At 40.9% G+C, this 27,551-nt stretch overlaps 1 protein-coding gene across 2 annotated transcripts; it reads left to right on the top strand.

Moving 5' to 3' along the window:
* The first annotated feature begins 615 nt into the window (after positions 1-615).
* On the top strand, positions 616-22,336 carry VSIG4 (V-set and immunoglobulin domain containing 4). Of its 2 annotated transcripts, XM_061178852.1 has the most exons (8): positions 616-670; positions 6,414-6,770; positions 7,535-7,816; positions 18,309-18,371; positions 18,907-18,984; positions 19,319-19,423; positions 21,658-21,679; positions 22,019-22,336. In XM_061178852.1, exons 1-8 carry the CDS (start codon positions 616-618, stop codon positions 22,254-22,256), a joined length of 1,200 nt encoding a protein of 399 aa, XP_061034835.1. In that variant the 3' UTR covers positions 22,257-22,336. The 2 variants fall into 2 exon arrangements, with proteins under 2 accessions (XP_061034835.1, XP_061034836.1); XM_061178853.1 differs by lacking the exon at positions 7,535-7,816.
* Positions 22,337-27,551: the final 5,215 nt, after the last annotated feature.

The following is a 27,551-nucleotide window of genomic DNA, read 5'->3' as shown; positions in this document are numbered from 1 at the left end:
TATGGGGGTATATTCCCTCATAACCGTCTTACTCATGGGCTTACAAATTATTTAAGCATTGATGTATAAAAATGTCTTTCATAAACTTAATCTCTGTATTCTGAGGCCCATAGGCACCCACCTCCAACACTCTTTATTTGCATAGTCTGAACAGACAGGGTTAACTGTATGACTGCTGAATATTGCATAGGCCAACAAAGTTGATCTTTTCTGCTTGGGCCCACCACAAAGGAAAACACTCCCATATTGGAGGGAGCAGACTCATCCCAAAGGTCATTCCTCAATCTCGTCTTGTTGAGGAAACACAGCTTGGGAGATCAAAGACCAGAAACTCCTATTGGCTCCAGGGAAAGTCAAGTCAATAGTCTAGCAGGGGGAGGAATTGCTTCACTCACACTTAAACTTCCAACCCCAGGCAGGGGAGGGAAGGGTGTGCTCACGTGACTTGTGCTGAAATAGGGAAGGAAGGGGAATGTGAGATGGGACTGGGAGTCCGAGTGAGAGATATAGGGAAGAAAAGGAAGTGAGCAGGCACAGACACTGGAAGCCATCAGGAGTTCAAGTCTTTTTGACAGCAGGAGGCTGGAAGAAAGGACAGAAGTGGTTCTGGCTGTGATGGGGCTCTTACTGGGCCTACTGCTCTTGAGCCACCTACTGGTGGTCACCTATGGTAAGGTAGCAAAAGGGGGCCTGGCTGCCACTGCTGGCACAGGCAAAAAACTGGGTGGGTGGGGAGAGGCGGGATTGAACGCCTACTGAGGAAAGCCTACTCCTGCTGACTAGGTGAGTGTTCTCAGCCAATGCTCCAGACTCTCTCAGCTTTGGGCAGAAGGGAGGGAGGAGGTTGAAGTCTACTGAAGAAGCCAGGAGATAATTTTGGGTAGAAATTGGAAAGGATCCTCTCTTGGAAAACATCCACATGATTTTCTAGTACTTGTCTTATCTCAGGGGCATTAAAAATGTGCCCAATGCCACCCAAATCCCTCCCCCACCTGTTGCCCTTCACCTGAAATTCTACCACTGTACCTTTACCCCTATACACCCAGGTTTTGATCCTTGTTAAGGTATACAGCCCCCAAAAGAAGTAATGTTGTCAGGAGCTAGATGGGACCTTAGAAGTAACCTAGATCCACCTTTCACTGTTATGAACAGGTGTTCAGAATATTTGTTCACATTCTTGCAGTGACTGAGAATTCACTACTTGTCCAGACCATCTAAAAAGGCAGCTCCAACTGTTAGAAAGTTCTTCCTTGTGTTGAACTAAATCAACTTCCCTGTGGCTTCCATCCAAAAACCCCAGCCCTGTTTCTTGGAGACACAGATAATATATCTTCTCTCTCTATGCTGTGACAGCTCTTTAGAGTCCTGAGGACAGAAACCATGTCCCTTTGATTCATCTCTTCTCCAAGCTAAACAGCCTTAGCTCCTTCAACTGTTCTTCACAGGACTTGGTTTCTTACCACCTCCTGGGGTATCTCACTTCCCTGTGGACATAGCCCAGTTTGTCTGGGCTATTTGTGGGAGCTTAATGCTGGACACATACCCCAAAAGAGGATTGACTATCCCATAGTAGCATTATTTTGTGGGGTCTTACTCCATCCTCATTTATACCCCTGAAAATTGAAATAGCCTTTTTAGGAAACTGAGCCTGATAATAGCTAAGTGAAATCCAGGATAGGGTAAAAGATTCTTTGATGCACCCCTGTTTATTCCATATTCTTAGAGGGAGAGACTAGATGAGTGTTAACTTGGTGCCCTTTGTGTGGTTAGAAAGAACACAGCTTTCCATAACTGACTCAGATTAAACCACCTTGTCCTGGGGCTCTGTGACCCATTAAATTCTAGAACCTCAAAGTTAGAAGAGACACTGAATTAAGTCACCCAAGAAGGAAAATAATTTGCTCCAGGGCACAGAGCATTAGCAGCAGAGTTAATGCTCCTAAAAATTACCGTTCTTTCTACAACTACAATATTTTCACTATCTAACATGTTTTAGAGTGCACCACTCTACCTTCTCCAAATCTGTTGATTTGAGCTGGGAATTAAAGAGGCAGGACTGGAGCTCAGAGGAACATTTTGTAAATGTTAAATTTAAATCATGTGTGTGTGTGTGTGTGTGTGTGTGTGTGTGAGTGCATGTGTATTGTTCCCTCCACAGCCTGTGAGGGTCCTTTAGACCTGGAAGCAGGTCTTCCATTTGCATGGAGTGTCTTACACCACAGACCTGAGACTATGGACAAACTGAACGGCCAATAACACTTTCCATCTCCCTTCATCTCAGTGTCCCCAACCCATCTATATAGTTAGATCAGCTTGGCTGACCTCAGAAGATCCTGTCAGCTGGACAGCTCTGTAGGACTGTGGCTTCACTTCTAAAAAGCCTCTAGATCTAAAACATATGTTGAAATAATCACAATAAAAATAAGTCCTAATATTTGCATTTTATAAAAACTATAAGCATTTTATAAATACCTATTATCTAAGCTAATCCTCTTTCTAGGAAGCATCTCAAGAGGGGGAGAGAAGCCAAACACAGAGGTGCGGGGTCACTGGAAGATCTCAACATCTTTGTTTGATGATGGGAGAAGGAAAATTCAAGATGGGACCCATAATGGATCTCATAAAAGGGCCCACACCCTCAAAACTAGGCTTTTCCTTGATTTAGTATCATCACACAGACCACAGACCTTTGCTTTTCAAAGTCCAGGTCCCAGGACCAGAGTGGGCCTCAGTAATATGCCTTCTTTCTCAAGTCAAAACTTTTTTCAACAAAGCCCTTTGAGTCAATGCTCAGCCCTTTTCTTTCTTCTGAGAGGATGCAATATTTTCAGGAAATTCAATCCTTCCATGAGGGAGGAGAGCTAAGCTCTGAAGTTCTGGGAACGGTTTCTCAGAAAGCAGCTGGCAGTTGGGGGAATTATTTTTCAGGCAGTCAGGAGGATATTATCCAGCCCTAGGATAACACCCATTAAACCATGTCAAATAGGCCCAGATAAGGGGTTGCTGGTTTCTGTTGTGGCTGGTGGATTAATCAGTTAAAAAAGTAAAAAGGCAGTGTAGGAGCTGAAAGACTTCATTCTAGGCCTCCTGGCCCAGCTCTGCCTCTTCTCTCTGTGTGACTTTGAGTAAGCATCTTTCTCTCTCTGGGCCTCAGCTTGTCCACATGTACCATGAGGGAATGTGACTAAGTGGTTTCTAAAAGCCCTTCGAGCTATGCCATACTGGAAGTCTCCAAATTCTCTCCTGCCTGATGCTTCAAACCCTGTTGTACCAAGTACCTCACCATTTGGTGGTCTGCATAGATCCATAATGGGCAGAGCATCCCCCTAAGGGTTGGGACTTTCCTGAAATAGATTTTCCCCTACCCAATCTTCCAGGAAAGTCAGGAGTATTGTTTAATTTGGCCAACATTTCACATTGGCTGCCAAGCCAGTCCTGTCACTAAAGTGTCCTCTTGGGTTTCCTTACAACCCAGGGATGACCTATTACCTGCCCATAACTTGGTAGGTCCCAGCAGAATTGAAAGGCAAACTCCTTACTTTCTCATGTATTAACTTCTCCTTCAGGTCATTATTAAAGCAGACAATGATCCAATCTAATGAATCTGTCCACTCTGGGGAAGACATATTGAGGATTTCTAGGATAAGAAGAATCAATACAAATATGTGAAGTTTCTCTTGAGGCATGGGACAGGACTAGCATTTATCCCACACCTACTGAATGCCAGCCACTATGCTAGGTGCTTTCACACTTATGAGCTCATTTTATCATCATAATAACACTCCATGGAAGGTTTACTGTTACCTCTATTTTGCTGATAATGACCTAAAACTCAGTCAGGCTTAGCAATTTACCCAAGGTCACACAGAGAGATATATGGTAAGGCAGACCTTAAACTTAGATTGGTGTTACTCTTCTTACTACATCATGCAGTCCTTCACTGTCCTCCTGATCTCACTAGATGCAATGCTCCTACTCAGTGTTTCTCTAGGCTCTTTGTGCACCAGAGGAAGAGTTGGAAGGTATAAACCTATGCTATTGAAGTTACCTTCATTTTGGAGGTCAGGGTACATGAGGAATGGTACATTGTCCTCTTTCTTGTGATACCCTGTGCCTACCATACACTGTCTCTTCATGCTACTGATGAAACAGGAAGAGTAAGAGGAGAGAAGAACAAGAAGAAAAAGGAGAAGTAACAGGAGCAAGCTGGAAGAATGGGTGAAAGGAATAAAAGAGAAGGGAAGAAAAAGAGTAAAAGGGGGAAAATATGTCATTCTTGGATGTCTTGTTACTAACTATGCCCCACTCTCCTATTCTGGGATGGAGAAGTGAAGCCTGACCTACTTCTAGAAGTGAGACTGGGAAATTGGGACTGACTGCCCATGTTTTTGACAGACCAGATTGAGCTATGTGAGAATCTCCAGCAAGTTGCCAGAGAGAGTAACACAGGACAGACCTTGCAGCTCCCCCTATGTCAAAGGGAAAACACATATATTCACAGGCAGGCATTTTTGGCTGCTCCAGCTGTCCTCACAGCAGAATGCTGTTTTGTTGCCCTGGAAGGAAGGGAAGTATAAGAATACTTTTCAGAGTTGGAGAAGGATATTTGGGAGGGCTGGAGAAAGATTAAACTGAAAGGGTCAAATGGTTTTCAAGGGGCTTAAGGCTGGTATGCTTGTGCTTGCAGGTGAGCAAAAATATACATGGGCATGTGTGCTCATGACGATGATAGGCTGTATCTGCATGCATATGGAGGCAGGAACTGTCAATAGCACAGTGAAACCCACTACCTGGTGAAAGCTCGCCACCAGCTAGAACATGTAATTATTTAATTTCTGCTTTCATTAAGTCTATTAGCACTGAACCATCTAAGATTGGAAGAGACCTTAAAGAATAATGCTGTCCAAGACCTAAACAAAGCTCAGAACTTGCCCTAGACAGCTTAATCCATCATGGACAGCTCTGATTAATTACAAAATTCATTTTTAGGGCAAACCAAAATCTGCCTGTATTGTGCTCCCATTTGTGGATCTGAGTTTTTCTCTCTGCCCAGTCTGAAACTCTCCAGAGAGAATGTGGTGGACCTAGCAACATGGATCCATGTTTATTTATTATTTTTTATTCAAGGCTTTTATCTTGGCCAAAATATGCTGGTTATGTACTAGAGTCCCGGGTGAGGGCACAGACCAAAGGTTAAACTTTAGTAACCCCATTGATAGAAGCCCTGGTACTTGGCAATACATTCTTGGAGCTAGCCCCCACCCCAACTTCCATCTGCTTGACTGAAGCCTGGGAATCCTGGGCTATATAAAAAACTTTTATTCAGTAATAGCTTGCACTTTGAAACAACCTCTCCTAAGAGGGATATAAAGACATATCTAAATACAATCTCTCACTCCTGACCCCAGTTAAATAAAACACAAAATCCTCAAGATATTAGCTTATGGATGGAAATTGCTGATGGAAGGTGGTAGCTCTCTCAACACCCACAAATTTTCCCCCTTAGTTTCCTTTCCCAGCAAGCCAAGAAGCAATCATCCTTTGGTCCAACCATCATTCCTACCACAGCCAGCTCTAGGATTATACTCAGAACTTTTTCCCCTCCAGACCTTTTCATCTCCATTCCTCCTCAGGATGAAATTTTCCAATGTACCTTTGCTGAGAACTCAGAGAAACCAAAAAGGAAATAAACAAAGAAAGGATAGAAATCAGAAGAAAAAAGTCAAGCTTACAAATTACAGGTTTAACACTTAACAATAACTAAAGATTTTGTTAAACAGGAATGCATCTCACACAAGTTTCCACCCTCAAAATTGTCCTTTGTCTGCCTCTTTTCTCCCTTCCAGAAAAGAGCTTTAGTCTAAGGACCAAATCTGAGCCTTTCTGAGGGAGCAATGGGGAATTAGCAGGGCAGATAGCCCTTTCTTTCTGAGCCTTGAAGCCACCACATTTCTCCAGGTACATAATTACATACAGTAAAATAGCTCAGACCCAACTGCTCAGCATTTGCTCCCACACTTCTTTTGGAAAATGTTGAAAGACGTTTCTTTCATGGATTTACAGAATGTTAGAGTTTGTAGAATCTTTAGAGATCATTCCATTCAGATTCTCTACATTATACACAAAGAAAATAGGTCCTCCATGGTGAAAGATGACTTACCCAGGGTCACCTCACAGCAAGGCAGTGACAGGAAAAGGACTTGAAACTCACAAGAGCTAAACAACCTTAAGGACTTTCCTTCTAAGGACTGGTTCTGATTGATGGGAGGGCTGGCAGAGAACAAAAGGGCATGGGGAATCTGAAAGTATGAGTTAAGGCTGTGTTTCTCAAAAGCCTCTCTGCCACTGCCATCTTAGCACCCAGGTGGGTGTGCCATCTGTGTCTGCTTCCTTCTTCTGTTCCCCCTCTTCAGGCCATCCCATCCTGAAAGTGCCTGAGAGTGTGGCAGGGCCTTGGAAAGGGGATGTAAATATTCCCTGCACCTATGGTCCTCTGCAAGGCTATACACAAGTCTTGGTAAAGTGGCTGGTAGAACGTGGCTCGGGCCCAGTCACCATCTTTTTACGTGACTCTTCTGGAGACCATATCCAGCAAGCAAAGTACCGGGGCCGCCTGCATGTAAACCACAAGGTTCCAGGAGATGTGTCCCTCCAACTGAATACCCTGGAGATGGATGACCGGAGCCACTACACGTGTGAAGTCACTTGGCAGACCCCTGATGGCAACCAAGTCGTGAGAAATAAGATCATTGAACTCCGTGTCCAGAAACGTGAGTCACTGTGGGTGTTAGGAAAGTACTGGTAAGCAAAAACCTGATAGAGGACTGTAATCCTAGAAAACCCTGAGAAACCCATAGACCTTTGTTTACCTTTACATAGTCTCTCTTCAGTTATATGTGCTAATCACAGGAAGTGGACAGGCAGAGTATCCTCAGTGTTATCACTCTCATGGCAGAATTTAATAAATGTTGGGAAGGCTTTCTGGCCTTCAAATCTCTACCCCTTCAAGTGTCCCAGAAATTCCTGCATCGATAGCTTGATTGCTTCCTTGGACTCTGAGTCTTAAAATCCATAAAAATGAGTATATCTGATCAGGATATTGAAGAGTGGATAGATGCTGGCAGAGAAGCTCTGGGAAAAGGGATGCATGGATTAGTCAAGATAAGCTTAACTGGCTTGACAATTTTACAGAGATCTGACCCCTGGTAATCCCAAACTGCAGATAATCCAAAAACTCTACTTGAGCAAAACAACAGCAAAGCCCGTTTGTTGTTGTTGTTGTTTTTAGTCAGTTGATTGTTTTAACTCCAGATAACCCAAATCCCCAGATAATACAAAATGGTACCTAATCTTCCAAAAGGAAGCTCTTTTTATTTAAGTTGTCCTATTCCCTTTTTCCTCCCCATGTCAGGAGTTCCTTTTAGTTCCCTTTGCAGATATATTCACACCCCTAGACTCAGCGGGGATGACTCAGACTTGTGTTCCCATACTCTTGTAACTTCCCAGAGCCTCCTCTCTTGTCTTCCCTTTGCAGTTTCTGTTTCCAAGCCCACAGTGACGACTGGCAGTGACTATGGCTTCATCGTACCCCAGGGAATGAGGATTAGCCTTCAATGCCAGGCTCGGGGTTCTCCTCCCATCAGTTATGTTTGGTACAAGGAACAGACTAACAACCAAGAACCCATTAAAGTAGGAGTCTTGAGTACATTACTCTTCAAGCCTGCAGTGGTGACAGACTCAGGCTCCTATTTCTGTACTGCCAAGGGCCGGTTAGGCTCTGAGCAGCACAGTGACACTGTGAAGTTTGTGGTCAAAGGTGAGCAATTCTCTTTCCTGGTGAGCATTTCAATGGACTACCTTGTTCCAGAGATACGTCAGTATATGCCTTTATTCCAGAGAAGAGAGGTTGGGGCAGGGTGGGAATGGGGTCCTGGGTTGTTCAATCACAAAGAAAAAATTCTGGACTGGGGACAATAGGGGTGGAGACAATGCCTGTCATGTTGTAGGTTAAGTAGATGAAGATGGTAAAGGGAAAAGTGACATTTACTAGGTACATTTATTTGCCAGATACAATGCACAAGATGTTGACACATGTTTTCTCATTGAATCCCACAAATATCTCATGAGATACCCTTATTTTACAGAAGAGGAAACTAAGAGTCAGGAAGGGAAACCTACTTGTCCAGGGGCTCACAGCTTGGAAGTTCAAGGCGATATTTGTACTCAGATTTCATGCTCTTTCCACTATGTCTGATTGCCTCTCATGGTGGAACCTATACCAGCTCCTGGGCACCCTTTGGGATACTTTTTGTTTGTTTGTTTTTGTTGTGCTTTGGTGTGTTTTTTATTGTTATTTTGTTGGTTGATTATGTTTGGTTTTGTTTTATGAAATAAAGCCCAGATCTCTGCGTAGTTTCTTTAAATCCCCCCCCCTCTTTTTTCCTAAAGCCAAATGCAAGTTCTGGTTGAAGTCTCGATGAAGATTGACTATGCTTAATCAAGGTCAGATTATTTATTAAAGAATTATTTGGGAATACTACAAACTGTTTACATAAAGATTGTAGGCTGGGTGACTTCCCTGGTGGTGCCGTGGTTAAGAATCCGCCTGCCAGTGCAGGGAACACGGGTTCAAGCCCTGGTCCAGGAAGATCCCACATGCGCGGAGCAACTAAGCCCGTGCACCACAACTACTGAGCCTGTGCTCTAGAGCCCGCAAGCCACAACTACTGAAGCCCGCATGCCTAGAGCCCGTGCTCTGCAACAAGAGAAGCCACGGCGATGAGAAGCCCGCACACCGCAATGAAGAGTAGCCCCCACTCGCCACAACTAGAGAAAACCCGCGCACAGCAACAAAGACTCAACGCAGCCAAAAATAAATATAAATAAATAAATAAATCTTTAAAAAAAAAAAAAAAAGATTGTAGGCTGGGATATAAATGATCAGCCCAGCAGTGATATGTCCAAATGAGTCTTGTTACCTTTCAAGAAATCTCCTTGGAAGGGAAGATACTTATTTCAATAAGGTTTCTATTGCCCAAAACATGTTGAGTACTAACTGCCTTTAGGAGATTATCCTCAGAGCCACCTGAAAATTATTATCCTCTGAGGCCAACTCTGTATAACAAAAGTGAACAAACTGTCTCCTTCCACTTGGGTTAGGAGACTGATGTTGGTTTGAGACTCCTGTTTTGCCTGCAAGGATTTGTTTCCCAAAGTTGAATTGTAATGAGGATGTGTGTGCTGTAGGTTTTGGTCTGTTAGTTTAGGTGGGAATAAGGGCAGTCTCATTCTGAGAGAATTATATGGACACTGGCCCAGTTATCTGAGAGTCGATAATCTGGTCAAGCAGAGAGAGCAAGACATGGCCAGAAAGTCCAAGAATGTGTACTTCATAAAGGGACAAGTTGAACATTCTCACCTTTCTGAGTTTGTTTCTAGTCCATCTGGGCAGGATCTTGCTCACAACCAATCAGCCTGTCTATTCCTTATCTAGTCCATGTTCACAGGCCACAGAGCTGTTAGGCAGTGCTCACAATTGAGCTCTCTGACAGATAAGGAAATTGAGGCTCAGAGAAATTACATCCTTCCCTGCTCTCTAAGCCAAGCTACTTTCTCTTGGCTTCCTCTACCTGCCTCTTCTGCACCTCAACCTGGTCCCATGAGTCTGGTCACTTGTTTCATCTCTGTCCTACATAGCTCTCAGCTCCTCATCCATCCCTTCACCCTCTGTGCTGTTCCTTAATTCTGGAAAAAGCACAGAGATGCATTGGTCCCACTTTAGTTTCATGCTCTGTGACATCCACTGCCTGTCCCCATGCTGTTTGCCAATCAATTTGCTCATCTATGTTCCATTCCTTGTAACAGCTATTCAGAATACTTTCTGCCTTATTTCATGTCCCCAGCCCTGCTCCCAGAAGATGAGGTCACCTTCTCCTTCTTTGAGAAGATCCAGACCCCCGCCCTCAGATGTGAATTCTATCAACCACCCTCTCTGCCTTGATATTTCCCTGCCCATTCTCTCTTGGCTCAGAATAAGATGTGTCTTTCTTCTCTCCACAGAAAACCTTCTACCTCAGCTCTTTACCTCAACTACTCCAACTCCCTGCTTCACCCATTATCCTCTACATAAGCCTAAAATGTATGTATGTACGTGTGTGTGTATGTATGTATGTATAATATATGTATTATGTAAGCCTAATATACATATATATGTAAATAACATACATATGTATGTTATTTTAAAAAACGTTTTCTTCATCTGCCACACCACCTCTCTCCTATGGCCACTACCAACCTACTAAAAAAGGTAGTTTTCACTGGCTGTCTCTCCCTATTTAGCACAACATAACTTTGTAAACTGGAGTCATCACTTCCAAATCTCCAAAACCCAAGATATCTTTATTCACATCTTTGCTCCTTTGTCATAAATTAATTGTCCATGTAAGTGTGAGTTTATTTCTGGGCTCTCAATTTTGTTCCATTCATCTGTGTGTCTGTTTTTGTGCCAGTAACATACTCTTTTGATTACTACAGCTTTGTAGTATAGTTTGAAATCAGGGACTGTGATGCCTCCAGCTTTGTTCTTCTTTCTCAAGATTGTTTTAGGTTATTCTGCATTTTTTGTGGTTCCACACAAATTTTAGAATTATTTGTTTTAGTTCTGTGAAATATGCCATTGGAATTGGGACAAGGATTGCATCAAATCTGTAGATTGTTTTCTATAGTATAGACATTTTAACAATATTACTTCTTCCAATCCAGAAAAATGGGATATCTCTCCATTTATTTATGTCTTCAATTTCTTTCATCAGTGTCTTACAGTTTTCACTGTACAGGTCTTTCACCATCTTGGTTAAATTTATTCCTAAGTATTTTATATTTTTGATACAACTATAAATTGTATTATTTTCTTCATTTATCTTTCTGATAGTTCATTATTAGTATGTAGAAATGCCACAAATTTCTGTATATTGATTTTGTGTCCTGTTATTTTACTGAATTCATTTATTAGATTTAAAAGATTTTTGGTAGTCTTTAGGTTTGTCTTTATATAGTATCACGTCTATCTTCAAATAGTGAAAATTTTACTTCTTCCTTTCCAATTTAGATGCCTTTTATTCTAAAATTATTTTCTTAATTTTAATTTTGGATTGTTCATTGCTAGTGTACAGAAATACAACAGATATTTGTATATTGATCTTATACCCTGCAATCTTGCTAAACTCATTGATTAGCTCTAATCATTGTTTTGTGGATTCTTGAGGCTTTTCTATGTATGATTTTGTCATCTGAAAATAGGAATAATTTTATTCCTTTCTTTCCAATTTGGATGTGTTTTATTTCTTATTCTGGCGTAATTTCCCTGGCTAGTACCTACAGTACAATGGTGAATAAGCATGGAAAGAATGGAAATAATTGACTTGTTTCTGATCTTACAGGAGAATATTCTTTCTTTCACCATTATGATGATAGATGCCTTTATTTTGGTAGATGCCCTTTATTGGTTTGAGACCACCTCTTTTATTCCTAGCTTGTTGAGTGTTTTTATAATGAAAAGGTAATTGGATTGTGTCAAGTTCATTTTCTGTGTCTATTGAGATGATTTTGTGTTTCTTTTAGTCCTTATTCTATTAAAAGACTGCATTACCTTGACTCATTTTCAAATATTGAGCCAATCTTGCATTCCTGGGATAAATTAATCATGGTGCACAATCCTTTTAATATGCTGCTGGATTTGGTTTGCTAGTATTTTGTTATGGAGTTTTGCATCTATATTCATAAGGGATATTGGTTCTTAGTTCTCTTTTGTTTTGATGTCATTCTATGCTTTTGTATCATGATAATACTGGTCTCATATACTGAGTTGGAAGGTGTTATGACACTTACTTTTTGAAAGAATTAGTGAAGAGTTGGCATTAAAAAACAAAACAAAACAAAACAAAAAAAAACACCTTTATAGAATTCGCCAGAGAAGCCACCTGGGCCTAGCCTTTGCTTTACGTGAAGTTGTTTGATTAGCAATCCAACCTTTTTACTTGTTAAAGTTCTGCCTATTCAGATTTTCTACTTCTTCTTTAGTCACTTTCAGTAGATTGTGGATTTCTAGGAATTTGTTGTTTATATCTTAGTCAATCCACTGTCATATGGTTGTTCATAGTATTCCCTTGTCATTCTGTTTACTTCTACAAAGTTAGTAGATATGTCCCCATTTTCATCAAAGATTTTAATAATTTGAGCCTGCTTTTTTTTCTTTTTTTCTTCTTTCTTTCTTTCTTTCCTTCTTTCTTTCTTTCTTTCTTTCTTTCTTTCTTTCTTTCTTTCTCTCTTTCTCTCTCTCTCTCTCTCTCTCTCTCTCTTTCTTTTGTAGGTTGGTCTTGCTAAAGGCTTGCCAATTATGTTGATCTTTTTCAACAACCAAATTTTGGTTTTGTTGATTTTCTTTATTGATTTCTATTTTCTATTTCATTTATCTCTGCTAAATATTTATTTTCTTCCATCTGCTTTATTTTCTGTTTAGTTTTCTCTTCTATTTTTAATTTTCTTTTTAAGGTGGAAGATTAAGTTATTAATCAGAAACCTTTCTTATTCTCTGATGTAGGTATTTACATTTGAACCCTGAGTACTGTTTTCACTGCATCCAATAAGTTTTAGTATGCTGTGTTTTTATCTTCATTCATCTGAAAGTATTTTCTAATTTCCTAATGACTTCTTATTTAACCCACTGGTTATTTAGAAGTGTGATATTTAATCGCCACATATTTTTGAATCTCCCTAATTTCCTTCTGTTATTTGTTTCTAATTTTATTTTATTGTGATGCACTATTACAATTGTTTCAAGTTTATTGAGACTTATTTTATGGCCTAACATATGGTCTATTCTGGATAATGTTCCATACGTACTTGAAAAGTAAGTGTATTCCATTGTTTTGTAGAGTGTTCTGTATCTCTCTGTTAGGTCCATTGGTTAAGAGTATTGTTCAGTTTTTGATGTCCTTGTTCATCTTCTGTCTAATTGTTCTATCCATAATTGAAAGTGTAGTATTCAAATCTCAAGCTATTATTGTTTAATTCTCTATTTCTCCCCAAAATTCAGTCACTGTTTGATTCATGTGTTTTGGGGCTCTGTTGTTAAGAGCATATATATTTATAATTGTAGTGTCTTCTTGATTGATTGATCCTTTTATAATTATAAAATGTGATTCTCTTTCTCTAATAACACTTTTTGGTTTTAAGTCTATTTTGTTTGATATTAGTATAGCTACTCCAGCTCTATTTTGGTTACTATTTGCATGGCATATTTTTTCCATTCTTTTACTTACAAACCATTTGTGTCTTTTGAATTCTAAATATACATAACTTGTAGTTGAATTGTGTTTTCTTATCCATTCTGCCAGTCTCTAAATTTGAGAATTTAAACTATTTACATTTAATGTAAATGCTGGTAAGGTAGGGTGTATGTCTGCCAACTTGCTATATAGCTTGTCTTTTCTCATTCCTTTATTACTTCATTACTTCTGTCTTTGGTATTAAATAAATATAATACAGTGTACTATGTAGTTCCTCTGTTGTTCCTTCCATATATATTTTTCGTTATTTTCTTGGTGGTTACCATGGGGATTACCATTAATTCTTAATTTACTACAATCTAGGTTGAATTCATGCCACCTTAATTTCAATAGCATATAAAAACTTTGTTTCTATATCATTCCATTCTTCTCACATCTTATTTAATCCATTTATCTGTTGATGGACATTTAGGTTCTTTCCATGCCTTGGCAATTGTAAATGATGCTGCAATAAACATTGGGGTGCATGTATCTTTTTTTGAACATCTTTATTGGAGTATAATTGCTTTACAATGGTGTGTTAGTTTCTGCTTTATAACAAAGTGAATCAGTTATACATACACATATGTCCACATATCTCTTCCCTCTTGCATTTCCCTCCCTCTCACCCTCCCTATCCCACCCCTTTAGGTGGTCACAAAGCATGGAGCTGATCTCCCTGTGCTATGCAGCTGCTTCCCATTAGCTATCTATTTTACGTTTGGTAGTGTTTATATGTCCATGCCACTCTATCACTTTGTCCCAGCTTACCCTTCCACCTCCCCGTATCCTCAAGTCCATTCTCTAGTAGGTCTGCGTCTTTATTCCTGTCTTGCCCCTAGGTTCTTCATGACCTTTTTTTTTTTTTTAGATTCCATATATATGTGTTAGCATACGGTATCTGTTTTTCTCTTTCTGACTTACTTCACTCTGTATGACAGTCTCTACATCCATCCAACTCACTACAAATAACTCAGTTTTGTTTCTTTTTATGGCTGAGTAATATTCCATTGTATATATGTGCCACATCTTCTTTATCCATTCATCTGCTGATGGACACTTAGGTTGCTTCCATGTCCTGGCTATTGTAAATAGAGCTGCAATGAACATTTTGGTACATGACTCTTTTTGAATTATGGTTTTCTCAGGGTATATGCCCAGTAGTGGGATTGCTGGGTCGTATGGTAGTTCTATTTTTAGTTTTTTAAGGAACCTCCATACTGTTCTCCATAGTGGCCGTATCAATTTACATTCCCACCAACACTGCAAGAGGGTTCCCTTTTCTCCACACCCTCTCCAGCACTTATTGTTTGTAGATTTTTTGATGATGGCCATTCTGACCGGTGTGAGATGATACCTCATTGTAGTTTTGATTTGCATTTCTCTAATGATTAATGATGTTGAGCATTCTTTCATGTGTCTGTTGGCAATCTGTATATCTTCTTTGGAGAAATGTCTATTTAGGTCTTCCGCCCATTTTTGGATTGGGTTGTTTGTTTTTTTCATATTGAGCTTCATGAGCTGCTTGTAAATTTTGGAGATTAATCCTTTGTCAGTTGCTTCATTTGCAAATATTTTCTCCCATTCTGAGGGTTGTCTTTCGGTCTTGTTTATGGTTTCCTTTGCTGTGCAAAAGCTTTTAAGTTTCATTAGGTCCCATTTGTCTATTTTTGTTTTTATTTCCATTGCAACAAAAAGAATAAAATATCTAGGAATAGACCTGCCAAAGGAGACAAAAGACCTGTATGCAGAAAACTATAAGACACTGATGAAATAAATTAAAGATGGTACAAATAGATGCAGAGATATACCATGTTCTTGGATTGGAAGAATCAACATCGTGAAAATGACTCTACTACCCAAAGCAATGTACAGATTCAATGCAATCCCTATCAAACGACCACTGGCATTTTTCACAGAACTAGAACAAAAATTTCACAATTTGTATGGAAACACAGAAGACCCTGAATAGCCAAAGAAATCTTGGGAAAGAAAAATGGAGCTGGAGGAATCAGGCTCCCAGACTTCAGACTATACTACAAAGCTACAGTAATCAAGACAGTATGGTACTGGCACAGAAACAGAAATATAGATCAATGGAACAAGATAGAAAACCCAGAGATAAACCCACGCTCATATGGTCACCTTATCTTTGATAAAAGAGGCAAGAATATGCAGTGGAGAAAAGATAGCCTCTTCAATAAGTGGTGCTGGGAAAACTGGACAGCTACATGTAAAAGAATGAAATTAGAACACTCCCTAACACCATACACAAAAATAGACACAAAATGGATTAAAGACCTAAATGTAAGGACAGACACCATCAACTTCTTAGAGGAAAACATAGGCAGAACACTCTATGACATAAATCACAGCAAGATCCTTTTTGACCCACCTCCTAGAGAAATGGAAATAAAAGCATGTATCTTTTTGAATTAGTGTTTTTCCTTCTTTCAGATAAATATCCAGGAGTGGAATTGTTGGGTCATATGGTAGTTCTATTTTTAGTTTTTTGAGAAACCTCCATACTGTTTTCCACAGTGGCTGCTCCACTTTAAATTCCCACTAACAGTGTGCTAGCATTCTCCTTTCTCCACATCCTCACCAACACTTGCTACTTGTGGTCTTTTTGATGATAGCCATTCTGATAGGTGTGTGGTGATATCTAATTGTGATTTTAATTTGCATTTCTGTGATGATTAATGAAGCTGAGCATTTTTTCATGTGACTGTTTGGAAAAAGATGTCTGTTCTGGTCTTCTGCCCATGTTTTAATAGGGTTATTTGTTTTTATTTATTTATTTTTCTTGATATTGAGTTATATGAGCTATCTATATATTTTTGGTATTAACACTTTATCGTTCATATTATGCATATATTTTCTCCCATTCAGTAGGTAGTCTTTTTGTTTTGTTGATGGATTCCTTAGCTGTGCAAAAGCCTTTAAGTTTAATTAGTTCCCATTTGTTTATTTTTGCTTTCTTTGCTTTAGGAGACAGATCTAAAATAATACTGCAATTATTTATGTCAAAGAGTGTTCTGCTTATGTTTTCTTCTAGGAATTTTATGGTCTCAGCCATTAATCTTATTGAGAATCTCTTGTACATGATGAGTTGCTTCTCTCTTGCTGCTTTCAAAATTCTCTCTTTGGCTTTGGCTTTTGAGTTTGTATCTAGGTGTGAATTTTAAAAATATTTCCCTACTTGGAGTTCATTGAGCTTCTTGTATTTGCAGATTGTTTTCCATCAAATTGGAAAGTTTTTTGACATTATATCTTAAAATATTTTGTCTACCCTTTTCTATCCTCTGCTTCTACAGCTCCCATTATGTGTATGTTGGTACACTTGAAGGTGTCCCACAAACCTCTGAGGTGCTACTCATTTTTCTTCATTCACTTTCCTTTCTGTTTCTCTAACTGGCTAATTTCAATTGTTATCAAGTTTACTGATTCTTCTTCTGCCTGCTTAAATCTGCTTTAGTGAATTTTTCTTCTTTTTAGTGATTTTTATCCTTTCAGTTATTGTACTCTTCAATTCCAGTATTTCTAGTTGGTTCCTGTTTTATAAATTCTGTCTCTTTATTGATATTTGCTATTTGGCTTGAATTGTTCTCATTCTTTTAGATTTTTGCACAATCTTTCCTTTGGTTTATTTCTTTTTTAACAAATTTAGTTGATTTAAAATCTTTGTCTAGTAAGTCCAGTATCTCTGCTTCCTCAGGGATGGTTTGTATTCATTGCTTTTTTATATGTTTATGGGCTCTACTTTCTAGTTTCTTTGCATATCTCATATTTTTGCTGAAAATTTGACTTTTTAAATAATATAATGTGGCAAATCTAGAAATCTGACTCTCCCTTTCTCTCTCCAGGGCTTTTTTTGGGCACTGCTTATTGTACTAGTTGCTGTTTGTTTGTTCAGTAACTTTTCTGAGATAATTTTAAGTAGTCTCTTGTATTCTTTGTCATGGATTGCCACTGAAGTCTCTGCTTGGTAGTTTAGTGGTCAGCTACTGATTGGACAGATATCTCCTTAAATACTTAGAACCACTAAAACTCCCAGGGCTCTGTTGCCTTTTGAACTATGTCTTCAACACTTACCCAGGAAGTTTATAACTGTGCTATAGCCTTCACTTCCTGCTAATGCAGAGCCTCAAGGCTAGCCAGAGGAAAGAACTTATGATGTTCTCATGTCTTTCCTCAGCATGCACAAAACCCTAGGCATGTCTGTGGTCTTCTAGATTACCAGGAATGTGTCAGAGATTTTCAAAGTCTCTATGAACATCTAATTACTTTTTTTTTAAAGTTTTTTGGCTAGTTTCTTGTTTACCTCAACTATTATCTATTGCCTCAGGCAGCTGTGTGACAAATACATCCCTTCCCTGGGGAGAGTTTTAGCACTGGGTGACCAATAAATATAAGCCTTTTGAATCAGGTCTTTCAGGGAACCACCACACAGGTCAAATAATGACAATTGTTTGGGAATTAAATCTGCTCTGTCCACTCCAGCACCTAGAATGGGGTTTATTTTCAAGGCTACTACTGGCCTGGGGCAGGGTGATAGGGCTGGGGTAAGTTAAAATGCCATAGAGCTCGCTGTTCTTAACATGACTGGGGTGTTTTTTTTCCATAAATGCTACTTGGGTTGATGTAAACCTTTGGCTAATTTCCTCAAATCTTAAAGAAAAAAGTTATGAATTTGTTTGCCAGTTATTTCATTGCTTTTGTGAAGAAATGAATATTTGGAGGTCATTACTCTACCATTTTTACTGACATCACCACAGCCACCTTCTTTGTAATCCTTCTAAGACCCTCTCAAGAGAATGAATAGCTAAATTTCAATCAGAAGTTAGTTAAAACAAAATGTTTTTCCCATCCAGATTAATTAAGGACCTGACTGGCCCTTACTTATTTCCCATTTTCCCTAAGGCATTCAACTGTTCACTCAAAGGTGCCAGGGCCCTTGAATGGAATCCCTTTTCCTTGCAGATTCCTCAAAGCCACTCGAGACCAAGACTAAGGCACCTCCAACCATGCAATCCCCCTTCGAAGGTGAGTTTTACTAGGGTTCTGCGGGAGTAGGAAAGGTCTGAAATGGTTTCATAGAAGCCAAGGGAGGAACCCCAATGCCATCAGATGGGTAATAAGAGGTCATTGTGTTCTTCATAAGGAAATTAGTACTAAAGAAATGGAAATAAGAAAGATTTAAGGGTCATGATGAAGTGGAATCATGAATATATATATTCTTCTTTGTGAAAATGTCTGAAGCAAAAGGAAGAAGAGAATTTGAATAATCCCATGGGAAAAGTGAGAAAAGAGAAAACTGTGACTTCTGCTTTGCTCCTAGTCTGACTTGCTATAGTACTTTAGGTATATTGCCTCCCCTCTATTGGCCTTCTTCCCATCATAAACAGTTAAAAACTAAGATACCTCGCTTTATGGTAATAGTGGTCAATGACATGGCCAGGAATTGCAGAAAGCTTAGCACAGATACCCACAGAAGGACTTCAAACTTTGCAGTCACCCTACACCTCACAGTTCCTTTCTGGAAGAGAGGCCTCTAACCCTAACACACTTGTTGTCATAGCAACATCCACAGTGAACTCATCCCAGGGCTGGACCACTGAAGTGGATGGCTACGTTGGAAAGACAAGTGCTGGGCCAGGTAAGGGCAATGTTAAGAATTCTAGCCTTCCCTTTTGGCTGTGAACTTTGCATCTGAAACTTTCCACTATATACAATGTTCTATGTCATTCAAATGCCTAGGCCAATCAGTCATCAACCAGTGGGTCTGAAATAATTTGTTTATACGTGGAGTCTCTAGCTTCTCTCAAGTCTTTCTCATGGGCTTAGGGTTTTGTTTGTCTCTCTGGCTAGCTAAGAAATTTAGGAGAAGATGGAAAAGAAAGAAGCGTGAGCTGGTCTGGACTGATCCTTGGAGTCACTGTTGCTAGACTCGTTTTCAACCAGATATCACTTGGTCTTGTTTTACCTCCTAGGAAATGGCCTGCCCATCTTTGCCATAATTCTCATCATCTCCTTCTGCTGTGTTGTGGTCACCACCATGACTTATATCATGGTCTTCCGGAAGACATCCCAGCAGGGTGAGTGATAAGTATGATTGGGTGGCTCTTGCTCATTCATTCATTCATTCAGCAGTATAGTTGAGCATAAACTCAGTATCAAGCACTATGTTAGGCACTTCAAAGGACTCCTAGCCTAGTTTGAAAGTGAGAGTAGGGGGTCCATGGAGACAGACATGCAAGGCAACAATGAGAACACAACTTATGAAAGTTAATTCACAAATCTTTGGTACCCAACAGAGTACAGCATCTATGTAATGGGTTTTCTAATGAGGATGCAAGAGAAGGAGAAGTCACAGTCCTTGACCTCAAGTTGCTTACAATTTGATTGATGGAATCAAGGTAGAAGCGTGGAGTTTATCAATAACAATACATAGTTATAAAGGCTATGGACTCAAAGCCTGGAGAAGACAATCAATGCTAAAGGGATCCAGAGGACAGGAGAGTCAGTTAGAGCTAGTGTAATTAGCAAGGGATTTCAGAAGGAGGCGGGACTTAAACCATTCCTTGGAGGATGAAAACCATTTGAAAGGGAGCAATAGTCTAGGAAGGAGAAACTATAAGAGTAAAGGGGTAAAATGGTGAAATATGAATGTGAGTGGAGTCATCAATAAAGAAAATTCACGTAGCCAAGCAATAGAGAAATATAGGGGGGAAGGAAAGCTTATTCCTGATTATAGAAGGTCTTGAATGACAGGTTAAGGAATTTGGACTTTCTTCTCTAAGCCTTGCATTAAAAATCGCTAAAAATTATTTAAGCCGAGGAGTGACATGATTACAGTGTAGTTGTCAGGGCCATTTAACGTCTGTTTGCCAGCAGAGGAGGAAAAAGAATTTGGATGTTGATTTCTAAGTAAAACCTAACTATACCTCAGTTCCTGTTGCACTAGCTATTTTAACTAGCATTTGTGTGTCTCTTCGTTTGTAGTAGCTCTTACTCCCAAATCGTCTGGTTTCTACCATGGGTCTCTCCAACCAAAAAAGAGAAGGGAGCCTTGAGTGTTTCCTTATCCTGGGTCTCAAGTATAAGCTCTGGTCTTGGCCAACTGCCATGGCTACGACCCATGAGGCTAAACTTGGATGTGGAGATATCTCAAGTGGTCACAAATCCCAGGAGTACTAAAAGGAAAACATTCATTATAGTCTCAATGAGACTGGATATAAACTGTAATCATATTAGATTATTTTCCTTTCAAAAACAGTCCAGGACTCCTCATGACTCAGGGGGTAGAGGTCAAAGTGTAGCATTCTATTCAAAGCCCTCTGTAATTTGGCTCTGGCTTATCTTGTCAATCCCCACCATACCTTTATACTTATTTTCATTTCCAGACACTGGAGTCAAGCAGGCAAATAGGCCACACACCTCATGCCTTTATAGTTTTCCCTTCCTGGATTGCCTTCCCAGAATTCCTGCTTTCTACCTCTCTATAAGGGAGACAGCCTTAGGGCATCAATCCAATTTAACATGTAGTTATTGAGTGCCTACTATGTACCACGCATTAGGCATATAAAAATGAAAAAGACCTACAGTATAGTAGCTGCCAGGCCAATTGGGGAGGTAAGACATGGAAATACAGGGCTCTATCACAAAGCAAAATTGCTGCAGCATGCCGCGTTTGCTTTGTTGTGGTTTAATGTATGCATTCCCTGTTGCATCTCTGAAAGATTACAAGCTCCTAGAGGGCAGTACCAAGAGATATCCATCTTTGTATAGGCTAGAGCTTTTAAGCCTGCATGGAATGTAGATACTGCTCCTCCACTGACACTAGGGAGGAATGGTGACTTATTCCAGGATCTTTCCTGGGTGCAGGGTGGGGATAAGTGAATTTGGGAATGGCTCAAGCCAAAGTCCCAGGCATCAGACTAATTCGGACCCTTTTACCTGGGCTCTGGATGGCTGCCAAGTTTCTCACAAGGACTCCCTGGGGATCTTTGGCAAGATTCCTGGGTGGAGAGTGGATCCAGTTCCAGTGTCCCTCCCCCCACCATACCAAGCAACTGCTCCAGCCCAATGTCCAGAGTCAGAGTATGTCAAAGATGACAGTGATAAAGTGTGCTTCCTTTTCATTTCCCTGATAAATCTGCATCCCTGTATTTCAACTCACCTTCCCAACAGCTCCTATTTGTTGGAAGGCTAAGACATATTGAGATCCCCCTTTCTGTCTCTCCTTCCCTTACTTTTTGACAAGTACTCATGCTTGGCCCTTACTCACTCCCCATGGAGACTTCTGACCTGATTCTTCCTTTTTTTCTAGAGCATGTCTGTGAAGTGGCCAGGTAAGATAACCTCTCCTCTTCTATCTTCTGACCCATTCCTTGCCCTCAATTTTGTTCGTCACTGGCATAGAGGAAAGGGGGTTTGGCACAGACCCAATCTTAAGCCCAGAGGCCTTCAGGGTCAGGGCACAACTTTCTTCCCTCTCTGAAGCATCTTCTGTGGTACTGTCTTGGCCCAGTGAACACACAAAATAATTCAGGTCCTCTAGCCCTCCATTCCCAGAATCCCTGGGTGGCAAGTGCCTGCGGGTCAGTTGGCAAGAATTGGGGCAGAAAAGTAGGAAACCAGGGTACCAGATTCAAGTTTCTTCTCATGGGTGGTGGGCTCTTGGACCACAGGGTGCATGCCGAGGAGGCCAGTGACCCTGGTGAAACCATGAGTGTGGCCATCTTCACAAGTGGCTGCTCCAGTGAAGAGCCAGCTTCCCAGACACTGGACAACGACTACTCTGATGAGCCTTGCCTGGGCCAGGAGTACCAGATCATCGCCCAGATCAATGGTGACTACACTCCCCTGCTGCACACGGTTCTCCCAGATTATGAGCTTCTGGTCACCAAGGGCAAGAGCAGCTGCTAAAAATGTCCTACTGGGCCAAGGTCTGTTGACATAATTGCTTATTCATCCCTGGCATTCTGCATGGCCCCTTTCCCTGCTATCTTTCTTCCTGGATAGTCCAGGAAGTGTCTTCCTTGTCAACATTGGGGTTGCTAAGAGTGAATGGCTTTGCCTAAGAAGTTGCCATATGCACCTCAAGCAAGCCTGCTGCTGGGTCATGCCTTAGGCCGTTCTAGTATCCCTGCCTGGAGCTTCCATTGCTTCTCTCCAAACACCAGAGGGAAGTGCCCATAGCACTAGGACTTGGTCATCATGCCTCCAGACACCACTCAACTTTGACCTCTTACCACTGAATGACCAGAGGGAAGCTCAGCTCTGGCAGCTCAGGGAACCAGTTGGGTTTAGGATCACTTCCCTTTCTCTAGTGCCAGATAGCTTTTAATTGAGATTGTCATGTAACAGGCCAGGGTTCAGTTCTGCTCCTGTACTGTGAGTCTAGTGCTCTGGTATTCTTCTGATGCTCAATAAATATCTAAACATAACAGCAACTTTGGTCATATTGGTCCTCTCTCAAGGACCTACCAAGAGTGATTAAAGTGAGACTAGTTGAGATGGTTGGGGCCCTGGGAGTATGGATAGCACCTTTGCTTTTTTGTTTTTTCCTCCTTCCCACCCATGCTACCCTTACCTCATTTCAGCAGTGAGCTCACTGGAACACAATGAATATTTGGTAAAACAGTACTCAGCTGCCTTCTATTCCCTTCTTAATCATCCTGCCAGCTCCACCTGGGTGACTCTTCCCAGGTCAATTGGAAACCTAAAAAAGAAGGAGTCTGTCTTCTGTCTCAGCGGACTGTGGGTGCAGAGATAAAGAGCTCCCCCTTTTTCCAAAGTATGAATGCATCACCCTCAAGGATTTCCACCTCCTAGAATCCTAAAACCTTTGGAGTAGTTGTACTCTTCATAGATCGTCTTTATCTCTTGGCCCCTTCTTACAATGTGTGGTAGAGGTCAGAACAGGGAAGTCTCTCTTCTCAAACAGGAATAGGCACTAGGAGTGTGAGTGTGTGTGTGCCGTGCGTGTGTGTGTGTGTTTATCTGTCTGTATATGTGCACACACAATACACCTTTAAATCAGTCTCCTCAGAGAGGAACTGTTCTGGGTCAGTTCAACACTGTTTCCTTTCCCTCAGGTAATGCATGTCAAATCAACTTCTTCACCCTTTATGGAAGCTGACATGTGCCACTTTTGGTTACAATGCAATTCCAAGGTCAGCTAAGGTTTAACCAGCAGCTGCTCCCCTATGAATTGATTACAGAAGTCAAAATCATACATAAAAGTGAACAAAGCGTCCTTCGCTTTACAGGAAGGAACGAAAGTAATGAATCAAGGAGCACATCCATCCCTGGGACCCATATGCCTTTTGTTGTTGCTACATAAATTGTTCCAGAGTAGAAAAAAATGAAGGTAAACTTCTAAACTCTTTCTATGATGCAGGGTAACACTGATACTGCAAGTTGATTAAATGCCACAAGATAACAAGATAAAACAAGATAAAATTACAGACCTAGGAGCATATATTTATTGCAGCAGGAAACGTCTAGAGATCATCTCTGCCCAAAACCTGATAATCTTTTTCATACAAGACAAGCCAGTGAGAAAGTCCTAAGTATACGGCTAGACCAAATATGCAGGATAGGCTAAACAAAAATGGTATAATAACACAGGACCTGTCTTAGGCAGGTAGTTGGGTGGAGAAAAGTAGAGGAGTAAAAAGACAAGATCTCCAGAAGAGAGGAAAGATATGAAGTTCCTCTAAGGCAATTTCTCAAATTTTGTTCCATGGAACACCCGACCCAGGAAATGGCCCACAGAAAAAAGTTTCCATGATCAGATAAACATGGGAAATGCTTCATTCTATGGCCCTCTCTTGGAGATTTCCAATGGAACATTACAATATTAAAGTCTCTGAAAAATCCTGCAATAAAGCATCTGTATAACTTTTTGTTACCAAGTAATTCCAAAACTTACTTGCCCTCTGAGTCTACATTTTTGCCCTCCTCCTCTGACTCTTGACCCTATTTCTCAGGAAGAAAAACCCTCCATGTTGGCAATTACCTCACACACCCTATAGCACTGCAGTGACCAAAGTTTAATTGTTTTCTTACAAAATTCCTGGGTAGCATTTGGCCCAAAGGCCCAAAACTAATAGACTAGTGGAAAGTCTATCAACCAATAAACAGTTATTAAGTATTTTCTGTTACCTGAGTACTGTGCTGGGCCTGGAGTAGGGATGGAATGGGGAGACAGAAATTAAGGAAAGAGTATTGTTCTCTAGGAGCTCACAATCTAGTGGGGAATTCAAAAATATCCCCTGTAAAAGTCCATTAACAATTCAAGGTGTACCATTTGGCAGTAGGAGATAAAAGGGTACATACAAGCACCCAGGCAAGGAGTGCTTTGAGAATGAAGAAGGAAAGAGTATAGGTTGACTTTCAAAAGTCCTTGGAGAGACTGGACTTTGGCTGGGCCAAGAAGTATGGGAAAGAAATGGATAAGAAGAGAGAAATGAAGAAGGTGTTCCCAGGAGGAGAAAAAGCATGAAGAAAAGGAGAGAGATAGGTAAGGTCAAAGTGTGTTAAGAAGCCAGGGTTAAATGTCCAGAAACTGGGTGTCTAAGCCCTGTGATGATGCTTGTGTGAGAATTCAGATGTCCTTGCTAGGGGACTCTGGGAGGGGAATGTGAAGGGAGAAAGTAATGAATAAAGGAGTACTTCCATCCCTGGAGCCCGTATGCCTTTTCAAGACTATTGTATCCCCCTAGGGCTCCCACTGTGTGTAGCAGAGCTGCTTCATTTTCCCTCCGACACCCTCAGGTACAATGCTTTAATTCCCTCAAAGTCACCGAAAATAACTTCTGAGAGCTTAGTTGGTATTTGGTGTGTGTTCTTGTATCCAGCTGTCAGTCTATCTGCTGTATCTCAACTGTCCTGGCCTGGAGCTGCTAGGCATATGCCGCACTTGGGGTATTTGACAAACTGACACTCTACTACACGGAGTGTCTAACTCAGCTTGTCAAATACACGGAGCGTGGCACTGCAGGAGGCTGGGCCAGGGGCTTCAGTGGGGAGGCAAGATCTTCCTGGGAGATATGGCCCTGGAGGGAAAGAAAGAGAAAGGAGTCACACCCTGAGCACCAGGGAAACTGCAGAGGCTATAGGGACTAGCTGAAGCACCAGAATAAGGAAGTGAACAAAATAGGCAATAAGGCTTCTAACCAGAAGAGGCATCCTTAAGGTATGTAAGAAAGACCCACTTGATACTGCAGGTGAAGCCCCAGTGCTCAGCTGGGGGTGTCCTCAGGCCTGAGTCCTATAGCTATGGCATTTCTAGGGTTCCGGAGCTTCAATGAGATTCTCTATGCAGCAGAGAATGTACAATTTGGTCATTGTCCTGCCTCCCTGACCTCAGGAAAGGACCAGGTCCCAGAGTCAATGTCCATGTCCCACCTTCCCAACTCTCTCAGTCTATGTTCTCACAGTGTTATGACTATGGATATAGGCTTTGAGGTTAAGCACGGGCATGAATTCTGGCTCTTCCATTGAGTAGCTGAGAAATCTTGGATAAATCATTTCATCTCTTTGAGCTCTAGTTTTCCACATCCACAAAATGGGTGTAAGTATAGTACTTACCTAATAAGTTATTGTGAGAATGACATGAAATAATGTATGTAAAGCCCTTAGGTCAGTATTTGATACATAACAAATGCTCCAAAAAAAAAAAAAAAAAAAAAGGTGGTTGAACTACCACAAGGAAAGCAAGGGCCATTGACCACTGACTTAACAGGGTCAGGACAATGAAACAGGAATTTCTTATGGTCTCAGCCTTGCCTAACATGATGCACTTAACCAATCCGGACTCAAGAATGGCAGCTATAAAAAGACCTTCATATAGTTTCACCTACTCATGTTATAAAGGAGGAAATGAAGGCTCATACTGAGGATGAGAGTTGCTAAAGATCATACAAGTTGTACACAGTTTGGGGCTGTGCCCTATGTCATCCCATTGTGCCCTCCAGTTTTCCTCACTGGTCCTTTTACCTCCATGCTCTGTATATCTCTCTGGGAAAAGGGAGACACATCAAAAAGGAAGGCAAAATATAGGCAGTGGACTTGGCAGTGAGGTACTGGGATCATTCAACCCACAGCCATCAGAGAAATAAAGAAGCTGCCAGGAGCATGATCAGGTCTGGAACTTCTGAGAGAATTCACTTGGCAATACCCAGATACTGTTGCTAAAAATTCCAGGTAGTCCGTGTTAAATTCCTCCCTTTCCCAGGTGTGGTAGTTGATCTGTGAGAAAGTAGCTGGCTTATATTATATACTGGCATGAAAAGAGGCAAACATTCCAAGGAATGTAAAACTGCCCCCATGAGGCCAGAAAGCCTTATCCCAGCTAAGACAAGGCAGAGGGACTTGTCTTTCAGCAAAAAATCATAGTGCATTAAAAAGAAACTTAACTCTTTCAGGTAAATGTATGTTGATAAGCAGGTGACATGCTCCTCCAATTTGATATCTGAGAGTGACTTCAAACCTAAAGCTCTAAATGATATTTTCCGTCCCCTCATTTCCCTCTCTACTTACCCAAGCCATTCCAAGCCACCCAGAAGTGTGGCTTTTTCAGCCAAAGCAACAGTCTTGGTCACCAGATATGGCATAGTGGAAAGAATCAGACAAACTTAGATTCTAATGCTGCATTGGGCACTAATTAGCCAATCATGGCTTTGGGAAAGTTTTCCTTTAGGCTTCAGTTGTCCTTTGAGCTTCAGTTGTCTTCTCTGGAAATGCGGACAAGAAGACTTACCTGGCAAAGTTGTCAGGAAAGTGTTTGGTGAGCTTTCCAGAGCCTCTCATATAGGAGCTCACAGGCACCTTGGCTCAGTCCCTGGAGCTGTGAGTGGAAGCCAATCAAGGAAGCTGATTAATAGAGTTTGGGTTCAGGGTAGTGGGAGAGAGAGAACTGGACTGATGCCTTTCTTCTATCATCATCCTTACTGGCTACCAGCTTCTGTGAGAAGACCTGGATAAACTGAAGGTGTCCACAGCCTCCTGAATGCCCTTTCTGACTTCATCAAAAAGGAAGAGAGGTATGAGGAGGTTAAAGGTTCTTTCTTAGTACCTGAAGTTTAAGAGCCTTATAGACTATTTTGCCCCAGTATTAATGGAAAGAGGCGGTGGCTGAGCTGAAACTATATTGGTTTTATTTCCACATTTGATGTTTTAGTTCATGCCTCTCCAACAGAGTGTATATAAGGA

Source organism: Eubalaena glacialis, chromosome X (assembly GCF_028564815.1).
Source record: "Eubalaena glacialis isolate mEubGla1 chromosome X, mEubGla1.1.hap2.+ XY, whole genome shotgun sequence".
Lineage (NCBI taxonomy): Eukaryota > Metazoa > Chordata > Mammalia > Artiodactyla > Balaenidae > Eubalaena > Eubalaena glacialis.
The sequence above is the reverse complement of the archived record's forward strand: the minus strand, read 5'-3'. Positions and strand labels throughout refer to the sequence as shown.